Below are 18764 nucleotides of genomic sequence, written 5' to 3'. Positions count from 1 at the left end.
TGTGCGGGCCGGTACCAATCGATCCACGGACCGGTACCGGGTCGCGGACCGGTGGTTGAGGACCACTGCACTACAACACAAACTGCCTTTAAAATACTACTGTTGTTTAATGATATAAACATATTTCCATCCATCCATGTTTTACTCCTTGTCCCTCTCAGGGTTGCTGAGGGGCCAGAGCCTAACCCAGCTGCACTCGGGTGAAGGCGGGGTACACCCTGGACAAGTCGCCACCTCATCGCAGGGCCAACACAGATAGACAGAAGACATTCACACTCACATTCACACACTAGGGCCAAATTAGTGTTGCCAATGAGTTAAGGTTAAGGCATAACACAATTATGAAGGGTAAAAACTAAAAAGCAACACTAGTATACAATACAGTGGACGGTCAGGTCATCAAAATACTACTTGAGTCACTAAGTCAATAAAAACTGTTAAAAACATTGCCATTTTAAATGAGTAGTGCAAAGTGCTCTAGTGACACCCAGTGGAAAGTCGAGGTCAGGATTTTAGTTGGAATTTCAATGAATCCAAAAAGAGAGCAAGTCAACTTTTACAAGAGATTACAATATAGGAAGGAAAGAAAGATTTCATTCATAACATTATTACGACTTTAGTATTAGATACGTAGATGACCATTTGGAATTTAGTCAGTACAAACACGAAAAACTACAAAACAGATCAAAAATAAATTCACAGCCTGATAATAAACCCTTTATATCATCCATCCATCCATTTAGGGTTTGCAAGTGAGCTACATTAGATTTAAAAGACCCATAATTCAGATGACCGAAATTTCACAAAAAAGTTCTCTTAAAGTATTTTTTGCTCCTGAATATGAATAAGGCAGTCATGTCTATAATATCCATTATTTTTTTAAATAAATCAGTAGATAAATAATTGTACTTGAAACGGCCTTTTTTCATCGCCATACTCGATATGCTGCCCCCTTTTTGGTGTGATGTCATCTAGAGAACAGATCCATTCTCCCACATACAGTCTGATTTGCATGTATTTGTCGCCCTGGTCAATCATTACTTCAAAAATGATATGGTTAACAATATGAGCAAAAATATATATTAATAAATATGTTAATATAGAGGCACCACACTGTAAAAAAAAACCCGCACAATTTACGGTAAAATACCGGCAGCTGTGGTTGCCAGGAAATCACAGTAAAAAATACAGTCACGATGTATAGGACATTATGATATGTTATTGTTGAATCCGTTAATTTTACAGTTTATAACTGTTTTTGCTAATGGTAAATTACTATGAAAAAAAACGGATATATAGTTAACATTGTGGAGTCTCACTCAAGCACCGCCTGACAGGTAGGCACCACACAGGGGAGGAGCCAGGGCATGGAGGCAGAGTGGAACACAGAGGACGACGCCCCAGCCTAGGCCGCATCATCGAGGGGCGGTACATAACGTTGTACCTACTCAATCAGCCTGAAGTGGCACCAGCTGTGCGGCCGGGTGGGTACCAGCTACAAACTGTTCTTAACTCTGCCTCATTCAGGTCTGGCTCTCCTCTGTGTCAAGGCAGGGGCATCAGGCGGTAAGGTGAGCCATCCACTATTTCCCCATTAATGACATTACTGGTGAAATGACTTCTGATATTATGTTTCTCTTGTGTGATAGGCAAATACCTAGGATGTTTAAGGAAGTGAGTAGTGATGGGTTGATGAGGCGTCATGAAGCGTTTCGACACATTGCAAAACTGTATTGATACTGTGTCACTAAATACTGACATCTGCTGGACATTAATAATCCCTACAGGCAACCTATGGACCGACTCAACTGACACTAATTTTATGACCTAGTATATACAATAATATAAACCAAGTCATTGTATTTTATTTAGGATTATTTCATATCTTCATTTAAATAAAAATATATTTTTATCTTTTTTAGATACAGTCAATAAATAATGTGAACATGTATCATAACATGGAAATCTAAGAGAATGTGTTGTGAATGAGGATGCTTGTGGACTGGGAATTTTTTAATTTTTTTTTTTACACTTTTATTTAAAAAAAACAATTTTTCCAACGTATTAAGACAATTTCTCTTCTTAGTTATTATCCTGAGTGTCTCTGGAACTTAATTTTCATGCCTGGCCCTATAATGCCTCAGCATTGAGGAGGTGGATTTGTTAATGTACGACAATTCTGTCGTACAAATGCGATATTTAACCTGCAGAAAATATGAATAGTAAACTAAGAATCATTTTGAAGAGATTTTGAATTTTAATAGATCAAGTGGAAACTTTGAGAGAACAGGATGAAACGACAAGGAAATGAACACAAATACCTTTTTTTCCGATATATGATCAAAATATTTCCACATGGCGGAAATTTTTCTTTTTGCCTGAGGCTGCTCCATGATCTCCGATGAGGATAAATTACAAATGACCAACGACAGAAGTGCGGCGATTCTGTTAGCATCAGCATCTCGTAGACAGATGCGCTTCCTTATAAACACAGTTTGGCACGCAGGCGTCAGTTCGACACAGTTCGCGTATCGGTCACGTGACCAAAACAGCTCATGATCGGTCACGTGACTTTCTAAAAGCGGTACGCGCACCGACACAGGGTTTTGCTCTATGAGCTCGACGCATGCGCCGATGCATCGGTGTTACCCAGTGACGTGCAGTCACTAGAGGCAGGTGAGGCGGGGCCTCACCTGCCATCATGGAAAGAAAAAAAATGTAAAAAGAAAAAAAATTAATTAAATTGTTATATGTATCCAGTGATTATACTATAGAGTTATTTTCCATTTAACTTCACCAGTTTTAGATTATTTTTATTCAAAATCGCTGAATTTTCACATTTGCCGTTCAAATACTGAGAAGAGACGGTGCGGTGAACAGCAGCCAGTTGAGGCACGTCACTCAGTGCCTCAACATGGATTCCAGACTCGGCTAACTGCTGGCCTGCTGTGCAGTGAGACCGTATTGCTATATGAATTATATTATACATTTCCATAGTTTAGTTAGCTGAGGTATTTAATGTACAGTGTATTTTGTCAACAACTGTATGTGTGTAACGTATTTCTTGTGCTGAGCGATCATAAAACGGCTGCAAAAGACGCACTGGCTGAGGCTCGCCTCCTGCACCCGCGCCGTAGAATTGTTAGATCAACTAAAGCCCACACTTAAACTTTCCACGTGCAAGATTGAATCTATTTAAAAAAGTTATTTCATAAGAAGCCAAAAAGTGCAAAAACAATAATGTTGGTGTTGGAGGAGTTGTGAATGACTGCAGGGCCACAACATTAGGTACACCTGCAGACTGCAGGTGTACCTAATTCACAACTCCTCCAACACCAACATTATTGTTTTTGCACTTTTTGGCTTCTTATTAAATAACTTTTGTAACCTATTTTTATGGGCTTTTCTCTTTGTGATGTTAAGTTCCTGTTATGCGCGGTTATACAGTATATGCCTTGAGCTCTTATTTTGAAGGCGCTAGAGCGGAAGTAATGTGACACGGAGTGGAGCAGAGGTTTTTGAAAGAAGGTAAATAAAGTGGTCCTCGTGTAAACTGGAGCCTCCGTGTTTATTATTTTGTAGTTTCATACAGTATAGGCGACATTTATAAACCCTCGGTTACACTTTTTTAAATAGATTCAATCTTGCACGTGGAAAGTTTAAGTGAGGTCTTTAGTTGTGGACTTCATTTATAAGTAAAGGTAAGACCATAATAACATTTTTTTTTATTAAATGTGCTTTTTTGTGTGCTACAGTTTGTATGTGTAAAGTTAAAGTTAAGTTAAAGTACCAATGATTGTCACACACACACTAGGTGTGGTGAAATGTGTCCTCTGCATTTGACCCATCCCCTTGATCACCCCCTGGGAGGTGAGGGGAGCAGTGGGCAGCAGCGGCGCCGCGCCCGGGAATCATTTTTGGTGATTTAACCCCCAATTCCAACCCTTGATGCTGAGTGCCAAGCAGGGAAGAATGCTGGTATGAGCTTTTAAACATAACCCGTTAACTGCTGCCAATCAAATGGTGAAAAAGATACTCTTTAGAGTTCATATGTTTGTAAATCTGACTGTGATGAAGTCAGTGCCTCACCAGCCATTAACCTCACCGCACGTCACTGGTGTTACCGGACCCATCACTAGAAGTGAGCATTGTGAAGGATTAAGAACCCTGGATTGGACAGATTAATGTTGGTTAATTAAGACTTTAAGTTTGATACTTCCACACCCTGCCCTTCCTAAAATGACCTGTGGAATAAATGTCCTTTTCGGCTTTCTGCAAGCCACATCCTGTGTCTTGGTGAGAATCAGGTGCCACAACATGTTTACAAAAAAACCTCTACAATTTACGGTAAAATACTGGGAGCTGTGGTTGTCAGGAATTCACCATAAAAGAAATTAGGGGCAATTTTAGTGTTGCCAATCAGCAATTATCTGCTCAGTGGCCTTGTGGTGAGAGTGTCCGCACTGAGATCGGTAATTCGTGAGTTCAAAGCCTGACCGAGTCATACCAAAGACATAAAATGATTCCGGGCGCAGCCACCGCTGCTGCCCACTGCTCCCCTCACCTCCCAGGGGGTGATCAAGGGTGATGGGTCAAATGCAGAGAATAATTTCGCCACACCTAGTGTGTGTGTGACAATCATTGGTACTTTAACTTTAACTTTAAAAATGGGACCCATTACCTCCCTGCTTGGCACTCAGCATCAAGGGTTGGAATTGGGGGGTTAAATCACCAAAATAATTCCCGAGTGTGGCCACCGCTGCTGCTCACTGCTCCCCTCACCTCCCAATGGGTGGAACAAGGGCATGGGTCAAATGCTGAGGGTAATTTCACCACACCTAGTGTGTGTGTGTGTGTGACTATCTCCAGGCGCATATCTTTGAAGGTGGGAGGAAGTCAGAGTACCTGGATAGAACCCACGCAGTCACAGGGAGAACATGCATGTTCTCTTGTCATTTTATGCTCCTTCCAGTGCTGCTTGGTTTTATTTTGTATCCAATCAGAATTCAGCTAGCTTATGTTGCCATGCTGTACAGTGCATAGTGTTTCCTTGTCTTTGGTCTCTGCCTGTCATGGGTATTTTCCTGTGCGTATTATATTTGTAATTTATATTTTTAAACTTTGCATGCGATTGTTTCTAACCTTGTATTTTTTTCAGCATTTTCTCAAGCACAATCCAACTCAACCCATAGTCTCTACAATATGAATACTATTAAGCTCCATAATGTAGCCACTGATGTGTAGCAAAGTGTCAGAGAAATCACTGCATCCACGGAAAGAAAAAAGCTACATTGCGCCACTGATTTGTCTGCTTCAAGAAGGAACCGCAAAGTCCAGGGGCCTCGTGTATTAAGCTTGCCTGTGTACAAAACCCTGTCGTAGGTAATTTTTTAACCGCAAAGATGAGATGTTTCAAGACTGACCTTGACATGGAAATGTGTGGTGTCTCATGCCAACTTCATGTTCCACGTACGCACATTTCGACAGGCTGTGTATACTATGGCGAAACACGGATGTGGTCGTTTGGGCTTTGACTAATAAAATATTGAGACAAGGACACAAAATTTACTTTTTTGCCAATGCATTTAATACTTCATATTCATATTTGTGAGGATGTCTAATCATTTGTTTTGCCAAAACCAGAGTCACCCACTTTTTCTAAGGCTTCACGTATCATTGCGACTATATTTTCAAACAGGGTTACGGGGTCAAACTAACTTATCTCCGGTCGCTCGTCTGTTTTGGCTGTGCCTATCAATCTCCTCTCCTTCTCTGTGATGTCCAACCATTTATTTTTTATTTCAGCCTGTATATAACCGGAGCACACAGCAATGACGTTGGCTCTGAATCTCAACTCTTAAAACAGGAGAAAAAAGCACCCTCCTACTGAATCCTGATTGGGCAGAGATTTCAGAGCTCCGGCAAATGGATATTTTCAATATGATTTTAGTATTTATAAGGGGGTGTGGCCTGGGCAGTGTCGGGGCATGGTTTATGGTTCATAGGTTGAGTTTATTTTGAACATGCATAAAATTACAATATGATACATTAAATTACGGTGGAACAGGGGTTAGTGTATGTGCCTCACAATACGAAGGTCCTGAGTTCAATCCCGGGCTCAGGATCTTTCTGTGTGGAGTTTGCATGTTCTCCCCGTGACTGCGTGGGTTCTCTCCGGGTACTCCGGCTTCCTCCCACCTCCAAAGACATGCACCTGGGGATAGGTTAATTGGCGACACTAAATTGGCCCTAGTGTGTGAATGTGAGTGTGAATGTTGTCTGTCTGTCTGTGTTGGCCCTGTGATGAGGTGGCGACTTGTCCAGGGTGTACCCTGCCTTCCGCCCAAATGCAGTTGAGATAGGCTCCAGCACCCCCCCGCGACCCCAAAAGTTACAAGCGGTAGAAAATGGATGGATGGATGGGACATCAAATTTTCCAGCAAACTGCTGTGGTCAATTTCAAGTTGATTGCAAAGCAAAAAAGAAATGTGCTTAGATTTGTACTTACATACATCTGAATTTTATTTTGTGTATGTTTTCTGGATTTAAATGTCTATTTTTAGTAAGAAATCCACACAACTCTTAATACATGAGGCCCATGGTAACACCATCATGGCAAAAAGTGGCGAAAACCTGTACAATGCGTGATGTACAGAATATTTTTCCACAGGTTATGACTTAGTCTTTCCACCCTCGAGGGTATTTTGCTAATTTCTTCAAATTCTGCATGAAAATAACGTGATTTAGGATGAAGATGCTACCAATACACATACTACGCAATATGAAAGTGACTCCAGTATTCTGTAGGTGACATCAGCAGGCTAATGCAGGCCCACCCTCAGTTTGGAGCTAAAAGTGAGCGTTCCAGAATGTGCTGGAACTCGTTAGAGCACAAGTCTAAAATCACTACTGTTTATTTGGGGAGGAATTTTACGGGTAAACATTTTTAGTTCCAGAACTAAGAAATAAGTGCCAATAATGTCTGCATTAGAGGGGCCAAGAGATGGGGTACAGTTTTTAAATGGCAGAACATCTATAACTTTTTATTACCTTGCCCTACCTGACTAAACTGCGCAATTGGGGGTGAAATAACAGCAGAAAAGCATAGTGTAAGAGCATTACTGAGGGTAGGCGTTTCTCAACTAAAGACACAAACAAGACTGGCGAAAAAATATGAGCTTGTAGAGAAAATGTATAGATATCCTGTATAAAAGCCTTGTCAAGTGTACTCAGGTTCACACACCTTTCAACAACGACGATGAGCCAATTTACACAGCCATACAGTATCTAAGGAAAAACTCAACTCAAGGAGCCCTGATTGAACAGAACTGACCTGAAAAAGGTCTGAAAAGAAAGAGTAATGGCCCGAACCTTAAGTCCAAGGGCTTCATATATTAAGAGATTTTCTACTAAAATTAATCTCGAAAACTTCATACGCAATAAAAAAATTCAGATTTATTAAAGTGTGCGCGGGCACAAATCTGAGCATTTCTTTGTTACAATTGACCTAGAATTGATCCTAAACGTCTACTGGCTGGGCACGCCCGGACCCCAACCAGGCCACTCTACTTTGTAAATACGGAAATCATATTGAAAGTAGCAAAAGCTCTGCACACTCTGCCCAGTAACAATTCAATAGGAAGTGCTTCTTTCTAGTCATTCCAGCGATTTACAGCCTGTCATTGCCATGTGTCCAAGTACTGAACACAGGCTGAAATAAAAAAGAAATGGTCGGGTCAGGAAGAAGGTGAAGAAGACAGATGTGCGTGCACGGCCAAAATAGACAAGGTAGTGCTGCACCCTGTTTGAATAGATAGTCGCTACAATGATGTGTAAAACTTTAAAAGAGGTGGGTGACTCTAATTACTCCCAAAGTAAATATAATTTGTGTTATTTACAACAAAATGTGGTCATACAGTAACCTGCTCACATAAAACAGATTACAGTTCTTTGTGAAAATTGTGTAGTATTTGGTTGATTGCCATCTTTTACATTTAAACATGACAGTGCTATTACAAAAGATATAAAAGACGTTGACTTGTGTTTGATTATTCAATTTATTATTGTGACACTGAAGAGGGTTGTCGCAGCCGTACATGACACAGAGCCCTCCACCATCCTCGGTCTCAGAGGTGCCAGTGTGCTGCCACCGGCTGTTGCTGCTGCTCGCCCGATTGTGCAGGAGTCAAAGGAACACATTGTGACAGCAATAGGTGGAAAAATGATCACCTAAATTAATAAATATATAACATATAAATATAAATATAAATTAATAGACGTCCTCACAAATACTGAACAAATATGAATATGATTCATTAAAAGCATTGGCAAAAATATTAATTGTGTGTCTTTGCCTCAATCTTTCTTTTTTACATTGTTGAAATCGGATGTTGACAAAGCCTGAACAACCACTTCTGTGTGTCGCCAAAGTATCCGTTGGATCAGTGATTATCCAACTGTGGTACGCGTACCACTTCATCTAGTGGTATGCCAAATAATAACTTGATTAAAGTACAGTGTTTTATTTTCCTATATTAAAACACAGTGTTACTGTTCAAACTGTGTGTAATGTTACATTTGCCAAAAATATCAAATATACTTCTTTAAAAAAACCTCTGCCTTGTTTTGATGAATATTTAGGCTTACTACGCTACTGTATTAATTATGGTGGAACTTGGAGAGCCAAGTGTTTTCTGAGGTGGTCCTTGGTGAAAAAAATATGGGAACCACTGCGTTAGATGATGGGGAAAAAAAAGGGATTAAAATGACTAGCATACCTTTAAAGCAGGATTAGCTCCCAGCTCCAAAAGACACTTGACAGCTGATGTGCACAGATTGGATGCTGCAATATGCAAGGCGTTGCCGAAGTCAAAGTCACTGCAGGTGGCATCTATATCTACGACAAACAGAAATCCAGGTTAGTGGGATTTTTTTTTTTTTACATTATTCTGCTTCTTTGTTCATTTTACATTTTCGATGATACTCAACAGCTATTATATAGCGGGAAAAATAATATATAATCCCCTTCTGATTGCCTAAGTGTAGCCCTTATAAAGACGTTAGTACCAGGATGTCCAAACACAGCTGACAAGCCCAGCGATCTTCTGCTGTTGTCGCGCCCTCCTCTCCAACTTAAGCAGAGACATAGCCAGGTAAACAAAGGGTATGTTGGTTTTTGATTGTTAATTCAGAGTGGCAGCATGGTCCTTTTAATTCAAATTCAAAAATCTGCATGTACGAGCCAGTCTGCCCCACAAAAAGAGGATAGAGAAAAATAAGGAACTTATTGACTACAACTGAATACAACAGCAGACTCATGCAACGCTTTTTGGGTAAACCTCGACCATGTATGGAGATATCCGCTGGAGTAACTAAGGCAAAATAAGTCACAATCATCTCAAATTACAAACGGCATGTATGGAAAGAGAAATGTGTTTTATTAATATCTCTGCCACGCCTCCATGGTTTGAATTCACATTTTCTGGAGTTATGGGGAATCCAAATACACAAAAATAGGTGCCATCAGGTAAGTAAAGTTGGTTTTGCATATTACGACCCCTTTAAGTAGATGGGAGAATATGTGCAAGGCCAGATTTGAAAGGCAACGCCCGTATTTTAGGGTTTCTCCACCCAGAGTACATATCTAGGATGAAGGCGCAGAGTGACAAACTTTTACATCAAGGGGGAAGTAGGGCCCTTAATTAAATATTGTGTCCAAAAAACTAATTACTACTCCACTTTATCTTAAAGACTGCATAAGTTCCTTCCAGAGGGTTAATACAAAAGAGATTAGTGTTTTTCAAATCGACCATTGTTCAAGGTTTCATGATGTTTCACTTGATGATCAATATCGGTATCGGCCAGTTCCAGGGCCTCAATTGTTGTGTTTTATTGTTCTCCTGCCTTCCCATTTTATTTAGTGCCTGCATTTTCCTTGTTGGGCAGCACAGTGCGACAGGGGTTAGTGCATGTGCCTCACAATACGAAGGTCCTGGGTTCGATCCTGGGCTCGGGATCTTTCTGTGTGGAGTTTGCATGTTCTCCCCGTGACTGCGTGGGTTCCCTCCGGGTACTCCGGCTTCCTCCCACCTCCAAAGACATGCACCTGGAGATAGGTTGATTAGCAACACTAAATTGGCCCTAGTGTGTGAATGTGAGTGTGAATGCTGTCTGTCTGTCTGTGTTGGCTCTGTGATGAGGTGGCGACTTGTCCAGGGTGTACCCCGCTTTCCGCCCGAATGCAGCTGAGATAGGCTCCAGCACCCCCCGCGACTCCGAAAGGGACAAGCGGTAGAAAATGAATGGATGGATTTTCCCTGTTGTGCTTTTTTTTTTCAGTTCACTCTTCCTCGGCGAGGGGCGGACCTTGAGGCACACCTGCAGCTAATCAGTTCTTGGACTATTTAAGCTTGGCCCAGACAGCTTTGCCTTTGCTGGTTATTGTTTCCTGTCTCTTCCATGTCGCATGCATTTGCTTGACCTCCAAGTCCGGATACGTTTTTTCGCCCTTGTTATTCACCTAACCTCTGTGTGGGTTTTTTTCTGTCCTCCCTGAGGTGGAGAAGAGCTGTATTGTGGACTTTTCCATAGTCAGTGTGCCCGGGTTCTTCCCCTTGCCGACCTCTGAGGTTCCTGCTTATTGGCTATATTATATGGTGTGTGTTTCTGTCCCATCACCTTTTGTTAACCTTTTTTGACTTAATTAAAGACTCTCCTTTTCTTGATTCGATCTTGCCTCCCGTCCCTGCATCCTGAGGTCAACACCTTGACCAAGTCATAACACCAATGTCTATATATTGGAAGTCAAAAAGTTGTATTGGGACACTGCTAATTTCTTCATTAATTTGTGTAAATTGTGCTCATTAAATTTTTAATGACCGGAGTTACTGTGACCTTGATTTGGAAAAAAAAAAGATCATGCTCTCTTTTTGGAGGAATACTGAACTCTTACCTTCAGGCTGAGAGGCCTGCATCACCACACAAATAAGCTGGGGCACGTCAAAGTAGGCAGCGTAATGCAGAGCCCTCATGTTTGTCCACCGAGAGCGAAGATTCGGATCTGCACCCAGGGCAAGTAGGTGTCGGGCAAAGGCAGCTGCTTTATATGCATCACCTAAGGAACAGAACAATTATATTAGTAAAGTTCTTTAGGGTATATTTGGTAGATGTAATACTGAATAGTGTTAATTACAGAGTCATATAGGATTCATGTTAAGTCCTGACATGCATGATAAAAAGGCATACTTTCGCTGTTCCTATGACATCCATCCATCCACCCATTTTCCAGCGCTTGTCCCTCTCAATGTTTAATACCAACCAATGCCCGGGGCTCCAGCCTTGCAGCAGTAGTGCAGAAGGCTCATGTCCGTCAGGCCATCTCGATCATTTACACCACAACCTCTCTTGATGATCTGTACCAAGACAAATATATGCACTAAATAAACATTATAGCAGACATCTACTCTTATTATTTCATTGTTACTTCGTTTGGATGGGTTCCATTGTTTAGAGCAGGCGTCCCAAAAATATGGCCTGTGGACTTGATCCGGCCTGCCAGCGGCCCAAGTCAAAAACTAAAAATTTAAAAAAATATTTATCTTTTTTAATCTGTCCTGTCTAGCCACTCAGGTAAGTTATATTGTTGATGTAGATGCCCATATCTGCTATACAGATTTACTTTACAAAAGCGTAGTGTGGGATACTTTTCTTGTGGCTTTATTTGTATTCGACTTTATTAAAATGTTTGGACATATTTAGTGTTTGGTGCAGCTGGACCAGAGTAGGAGGAGATAGAATGAAGAAGAACATAAATAATAGAGAAGGGAAAATTGTTGGGGACAAGACAACATTTTTTTTTTAAATATGTCCTGTCCAGCTGCTCGGGCAAATCATATTGTTAATGGAGATGCCTATTATTGCTGTACAGATTTACTTTAAAAAGCAGAAGCGTAAGATAATCCTCAGGTTACCTTAATTGTACTTGACTTTAATAAATGTTTGGATAGATTTACTGTTTGGTGCAGTCAGACCAGGAACAGGAGTGGGTAAAGAAAGAAAAAAAAAGACGACAGAGTGAGAATTTATGGGGACAAGACAACAATAAAATAAAATAAAAAATAATTACTATGATTTATATACATATACTGTATATGTGTATATATATATATATATATATATATATAAATACTGTATATATATATATACATACATACATACATACAAATGTATGTATGTATATATGTATATATATATATATACATACATACATGCATACATATGTATACACATATGTATATACAGTACATATATTAATACATACATACATATACATACATTTACCTATATACATACATACATATATTTGATATTTGTATACATATACATATGCATAAATATACATGCATATATACATACATTTATATTTACATATCCATGTATACATACACATACCCTATATATATATTTTATTTTTATTTTTTTCCAAAAAGTTTGGGGACTCCCTGGTTTAGAGTATTCCTACATTGATCAATATCATCTATCATCTATTAAACGCACAACGAGGGGTGGGGAAAAAATATGTACAGATTTTAGATTGACTTTTAATATTACACCAGTTGTTTTCCACATAATTATAAATATCCTGTTTCCACAAACATGTGTGAAACATGCATGATTATTTTCATTCAGCAAATTACCACAATCACAAAATAAATGTCATGTTATTTAGTCTGAATATTCTCAGGTCTCTTCATTGATGGTACATTGGTACTATAACGATTGTGTTAGTGCTATACATATTTTTCTAAATGTCTTATATTAACCACAGCGTAATGACATTCGCCAATCTAATCAAATCCTAGTCCTTAAATCAATTGCGATCAAGTGTAAGCTTGAGATTGTAACCCCTATATAGCAGACATAAGTCAATTTTCCATTAATCATGCATAGTGGGATAAGATGTTACCTCGTTGCCAATCAGGTCAATGTTTTTCTGAACCTGGGGAACCCATTGCCGAAGAACAGCAAACAGTTCCGGTATGGTGGTGCAAGGATCTTGCAGAACCTCCTTGCATTGTGGGTCGCTGGGGTCGAAAAAGGCGAATTCTGTGCACAATGGGTTAAGTGAAAGAAACACAATAGTGTGACATAGGAGTGGCAGAATTCAGAGCTCTATGACAGTGTGTCTTCTGTTTCTACACATTCACTCTTCAGGCAGCTTCAGCATTTGAGCTCCAAGATACTGTATTGTTATTATAAAACATTATAAGATATCTTATTTTAAGTGTGGAATTGTGGATGGACCACATCATGGCCACTTGCTAATAAAAGAAAATTAAGTTTAAAGACTAACTTGGCCCAGTAGTAGCTCTTTGTTAAGAGAACAGCAAGTTGTACAAAAAGACGGCTGCGAATGTGATTTTAGCTTGTTTTTAAAAAGTGACTGTTGATCGACCACCTCCTCATCATCCTATTAACATAGAATATAATATAACTTTATTGTCATCGCACTTAAAAAGCAGAACAAAATTAGTTTTTAGTACAACCCGTTCAAGAACAGACTTACAGAATACTGGAGTAGACTAAACAGAAAGACTGATGGGTCACCACCGAGCAGCGCCCCGTAAAGAGGTAGGAAAGAAAGGTAAACATGGAGGGGAGGAGTGGGAGAACAAAAAAAAGCAACTCCCAAACTAAGCTCCTATAAAGGGGTGGAGGGGGTGGGGTGTTCAGTTTGAGTCCAGAAAAAAAACATTGAGCAACAATAAGCACATATGAGCACATACAGTATTATGACAGAAAAACTCTAAACTTGCAACGAGGGCGCGAGGTGGGGTCTTCTGGCCCGAATCTGCACCTATCAGTGCGCTGCTGCGTAGTCCATCCGGGCAAAAGCTACAATATTTTATATGCACTAAAAAACAGCAAAAAAATATTTTTAACTTCAATGGGGAGTGTAAATCCATTGCCAAAGTGCGACCAGCAGTAGCAACAAGGGCTGGGCGATATGGACCAAAACTGATATAGCGGCATTTTAGTCCGAATGGCGGTATAAAAAACCTGCAAAGTGCTTAAAGTTGCCTAACTGTTTTACGGCTAGATAACCAGTGTTGGGAGTACTCATTTGTGTTGTAAGTAGTAACATAACGTGTTGTTTATTCTTATAAAGTAGTTAGTTAGCCATTACTATGTCAAAGCAGTTTTCGTTCATTTTGTTCATTACGTTAGGTTTATAGCCTTACGCTTCTGCACGGGGATAGATGGTGCTTATACTTGCTTAGTGCGGTGAAAGCTGTTGGCTGTTAAGTTTCAAACTTTTCAGCCACCCAGCCGCTAAGCTACAGTAGTTTAGTCCGCACGGGCTATGGAGAGAGGCACTTTCAAGCCAAGGTGTTGCTAAACATTTGACACACCGAGCGAACAGCAGAGAGGAGCTGTCGCTAGCTGCTATGCTAGGTCACTAACAGAAGTCAACAACATAAACAGATGAGAATAGTGATAAAGTCGTTACATAGAGAGAGATATAGGTTCTTAAGCAAATTGGTGTATGTTTAAATAAAGCTGTAGTCACTCACGAATCGCCAAATACAGTTGCTGACCAAAGCATTGCATCAGTCAAGAAGTTGGCACCGCACCGCCAAAGCCACATCAAAAGATGCCGGTATGGTGGTATTGTTTCAAATATATACCGCTTTCTAAAATATACCGGTATTAACAATAATACCGGTATACCGCCCAGCCCTAGTAGCAACTCTACAAGAAAACACACCAGCTTTAATGAAACGTATGCAATCAGTTGCAAACATTTGGACTATATGCTATAACGGCAAATAATATTTATGACAGTATGATCCTATGATAGAAATCTGAACCATTCGGTTGACCTGACATGGCTTGGTGTGTTGTACAGATCATGTACGCAGATGGCCCAGGGGACGGGGGGACGTGCCCACCTGAGATTAATAGTGATACCAATTTGTCCACACAAACTTTTCTACATGAAATGACAAACATCGCAAGTAAACAGAGGATTAATGTTCCATTATTTAGACTGATTTACTTTCCAGCGCAATTAATGTTTCATTATTTAGAGTAATTTACAGAGTCTGACGTGTTATGCCAACGATGCATTCAAGGTAGGACTGGGCGATATTGACCAAAACCGGTATCTCAGCATTTTTAGGCCGAATCGCAATATTCGATATATATTTTAAACAAAACCTGCAAAGTGTTTAGTTTAGACTCAACACCACAGTGCTAGCACAACTAGCTATTCTCTCCCTTGCTGACGTCACACGACAACAGGTGCCGCCTTTGAAAGGGGAACTGCACATGTTTTGTAATTTTGTCTATAAGAGACAAGAACACGTCTTTTTTTTTTTTATGCATTTTAACTCGTAAATAAAAGTCCGCTTACAATGGAGTGAACAGGAGCCATGACATCATTGCGTCAAAGTATTAGCGATATTGTTATTATAGGTGCTAACGTTATGGACCTAGTACCAGCGCATTGTCACATAATGAGCTGTTTGACATAATGAGCTGGTGAGCTGCTTTCTCGCCTCTGAGCTTGTGAAAGTTAATTCTAGATTATAAATCATGCCTCTCACCTGGATATTAAAATGATGTGGACATAAACTGAGAAGTTGGTCAACTTTGAGAGCCAACTTAGACCTGGAAATGGCGACAAAAATCAGAAAATACGCTTTGTTTGACTCGCCTCCCCTTTTCTTGGCGAGGATTGAGTTATTTTTTGTGATGGACAATTCGATTTGCATCTCCATACATTGGTTATGATGCGATTTAAAAACAATTTATTTACAACAGAACAATTCGATGCGATTTGATTTAGTGTATGCGATTCGATTTAGTGTATGAACGATTCGATTTTATGGTTAACATTTGTTGATGGACACATTCTTTTTTACACCACAAAATAACAAAAGCATTCCATCCTGTGCATACGCTCCTCCTCATGTTAGTGGATAAATAGTAAGTTAGGATCTTAGCACCAAGCGCTCAGACTAGATCTGTCCAAGCTAAGTCTATGAACATGATCTGATGAAAAAATACTCGGATGAAAGGCCAAACATCTTTTAAGACAACTGATCAGTTGAATGTCATAATAATAACAATAACCTGATGAATGAAAACAGCCAAAGGCCCATTCATCTTCAAATATAAACAAAACACATTCTATAAACGTCACATGCTTCCAGTATTTTCATTAAGTAAAAAAGCAAACTTATGTCAAATATATTTATTTTCCACGAGTCAAGTCAGTATCAATGACTTGACTGGGAGGCGGGACTTATGGGACAAAGATGGCAAGTGACGTGTGTTGTGGAGGTGAAAGTTGTTTGAGTGTTGCCGGAAAAGAGAGCAAGACACGGAGATTGAGGCCGTTGTACGAAAACGTTGCATGTTGTGAAATAAAGAAAGACAAACTGGGAATCTGTCTTGAGCCGCCATTCCTTAGGACATTACAAATCTTCCATCATCCATCCATTTATCCATTTTCTACCGCTTGTCCCTTCCGGGGTCGCGGGAGGCTGCTGGAGCCTATCTCAGCTGCATTCGGGCAGAAGGCGGGGTACACCCTGGACAAGTCGCCACCTCATCACAGGGCCAACACAGATAGACAGACAACATTCACACTCACATTCATACACTAGGGTCAATTTAGTGTTGCCAATCAACCTATCCCCAGGTGCAATGTTTTTGGAGGTGGGAGGAAGCCGGAGTACCTGGAGGGAACCCACGCAGTCACGGGGAGAACATGCAAACTCCACACAGAAAGATCCCGAGCCCGGGATTGAATTTAGGACCTTCGTATTGGGAGTCACATGCACTAACCCCTGTCGCACCATGCTGCCGCAATACAAATCTTGTGGGTAATTATTTGGCGGCCAACCGTGACTCTTGTGTTGTGTGAAAGATAAACTGTCTATTAATTGCTAGTCTCGCACGTCACCCGGTCCATGTATCTATGTTTATTCTCATCTGTTACGTAAGTAACGTAACAAGAGCATGACTCTTTTCACAGACAACCCTGGCTTTCGTGTCGTTTTAAAGACAAAAACCACCAACTGAATTCTAGTTCAGGCACGGTTTATGTGTCTACACTCGATTAACCTATGGATTTACAGCTGAATATTATTGATTGAGGGGGCTGTAACCGACATAGCCGAACCGGCAACTTCTCAAAACGGTCGCATCAATTTTATCGTTAACAACCCTAAAATATTTCAACATTCTCACAGTCGGCATCCCAGTGAGAGCAGACATTACGTAGTAAGTGATGTTTAATTATGTTTGTTGGATCTCATGGTGTCTGCAGTTAGTAGGGATGTGGTTGAAGGAAAAAGCGAACATTGTGATGCGTTTGTGAAATTAATACACTGGCGTATGCTTAAAATGAGCAAAATACGTAAATATTACATGTTATTATGAAGGTGCCTGTTACTACATTACATATATACTTACAGCGTGTAAAGGGAATGTTGATGGAAGTGTTTGGATTATTTTTAAGTGTTTTATAGTCTCGCATAGGCTCTGTTGTAAGCAGACTTTTGTTTGCATTTATTTACTACTTAGAATGCATAAAAAAAAGAAAAACATGTGTGCTTGTCTTATATAAGGACTGTGAATGATAGGCAAATTTCTAAAAAAAAAGCAGTTCCATAACATACCAACTTTTTTTATGAAGCCATTTAAAAACCACCCTTCAAAGGCACACACTCACGCACTCTGATTTCATGAAACATCTCTCAATGGCATACACAGCTACAATGTATCACTTCTGTATTATTATTACTATTACTTCTGCCATTTAAAATGGGAATTTATTCCCCTAACAATGTTCTAAACACAATGCTAAATAATTATAACTAACTTTTCATACTCTGTAAACATTTGGTACAAGTTGGTACAATTGCATTGGAAGTATGTTAACATGACATATAAATGTGTGTGGCACGCAAACAAGTCCTCACCACAGTCGTCAGGCATTGGTGCAGAGGACACTTGGTGGGTGACTGGCCGCTGATAGGGAGACACTCGATTTCGACAGCCAAGCGTAGCATCTCCTTCCTCAAGCACTGAAACATCCTCCTTTGTCATCTCCCTCTCAAGGCCCGCGGCTGGAATAGTATTAGAGCTAAGTGGGTATAATCTCAGTCAAGCAAAGACAACCCCACCGGTACAGTGAGGGGACATCATGACTTCATTGAAGATTTTAGGTATAATTTAGGATTCCTAGTTGAGCAAGGTAATGTATGTTCTTACGACAAAAAACAGATTCAGCATTATATTAACATTTCATACATCATTATAGAAAATAATTCCCCATACATGCATGACAGGACAAAGTGGTTTTCCAGAGAATGGACTAAGTACTACAGTAAAAAAATGGAAGAGATAGGCGTACATAAAAAAAAAACTTTACTATATTATCAGCAAACAAAACTGACAACCTAATAATAAAAGGCAAGGGAAGTAGTAGGTGTGGAGACGGAAAAACGCCACTTGACAACAACCTAAATCCACCAGCGACAATTCAAACATGTTCACAGCATACTGCACACTCACTTTCCCTTTCAGCTCTATCCTTGTTCCCATTGACCGCCATAAGAGTATCCCGGTAGAGTTCAGCTAAATTTAAGAGGCACAATCTGGGTCAGGTAAAATATCCAACCAAGTTCTTCTCCTAAAACACTGTGTGTGTGTGTTTGTACACACTAATACTCTGCTAATCCCCTGACTGC

At 40.1% G+C, this 18764-nt stretch overlaps 1 protein-coding gene across 3 annotated transcripts in view; it reads right to left on the bottom strand.

Moving 5' to 3' along the window:
- LOC133611557 (CAP-Gly domain-containing linker protein 4) overlaps window positions 1-18764 on the bottom strand; it is a 69496-nt gene that overhangs the window by 29761 nt on the left and 20971 nt on the right. For 2 of the 3 annotated variants that reach the window (XM_061968445.1, XM_061968447.1), the window contains exons 2-6: window positions 17994-18140; window positions 12965-13104; window positions 11318-11411; window positions 10952-11113; window positions 8778-8896 (exon numbers count right to left, since the gene is read on the bottom strand). In XM_061968445.1, the coding sequence (XP_061824429.1) occupies window positions 8778-8896; window positions 10952-11113; window positions 11318-11411; window positions 12965-13104; window positions 17994-18140 (662 nt within the window). Of the gene's footprint in view, window positions 1-8777; window positions 8897-10951; window positions 11114-11317; window positions 11412-12964; window positions 13105-17993; window positions 18141-18588; window positions 18705-18764 lie in introns of those variants that run through there. The other variant, XM_061968446.1, reaches the window with a different exon arrangement.

The sequence above is a fragment of the Nerophis lumbriciformis genome, linkage group LG08 (assembly GCF_033978685.3).
Source record: "Nerophis lumbriciformis linkage group LG08, RoL_Nlum_v2.1, whole genome shotgun sequence".
Lineage (NCBI taxonomy): Eukaryota > Metazoa > Chordata > Actinopteri > Syngnathiformes > Syngnathidae > Nerophis > Nerophis lumbriciformis.
Note: the sequence above shows the minus strand (reverse complement) of the source record. Positions and strands in the feature narration are given on the sequence as shown.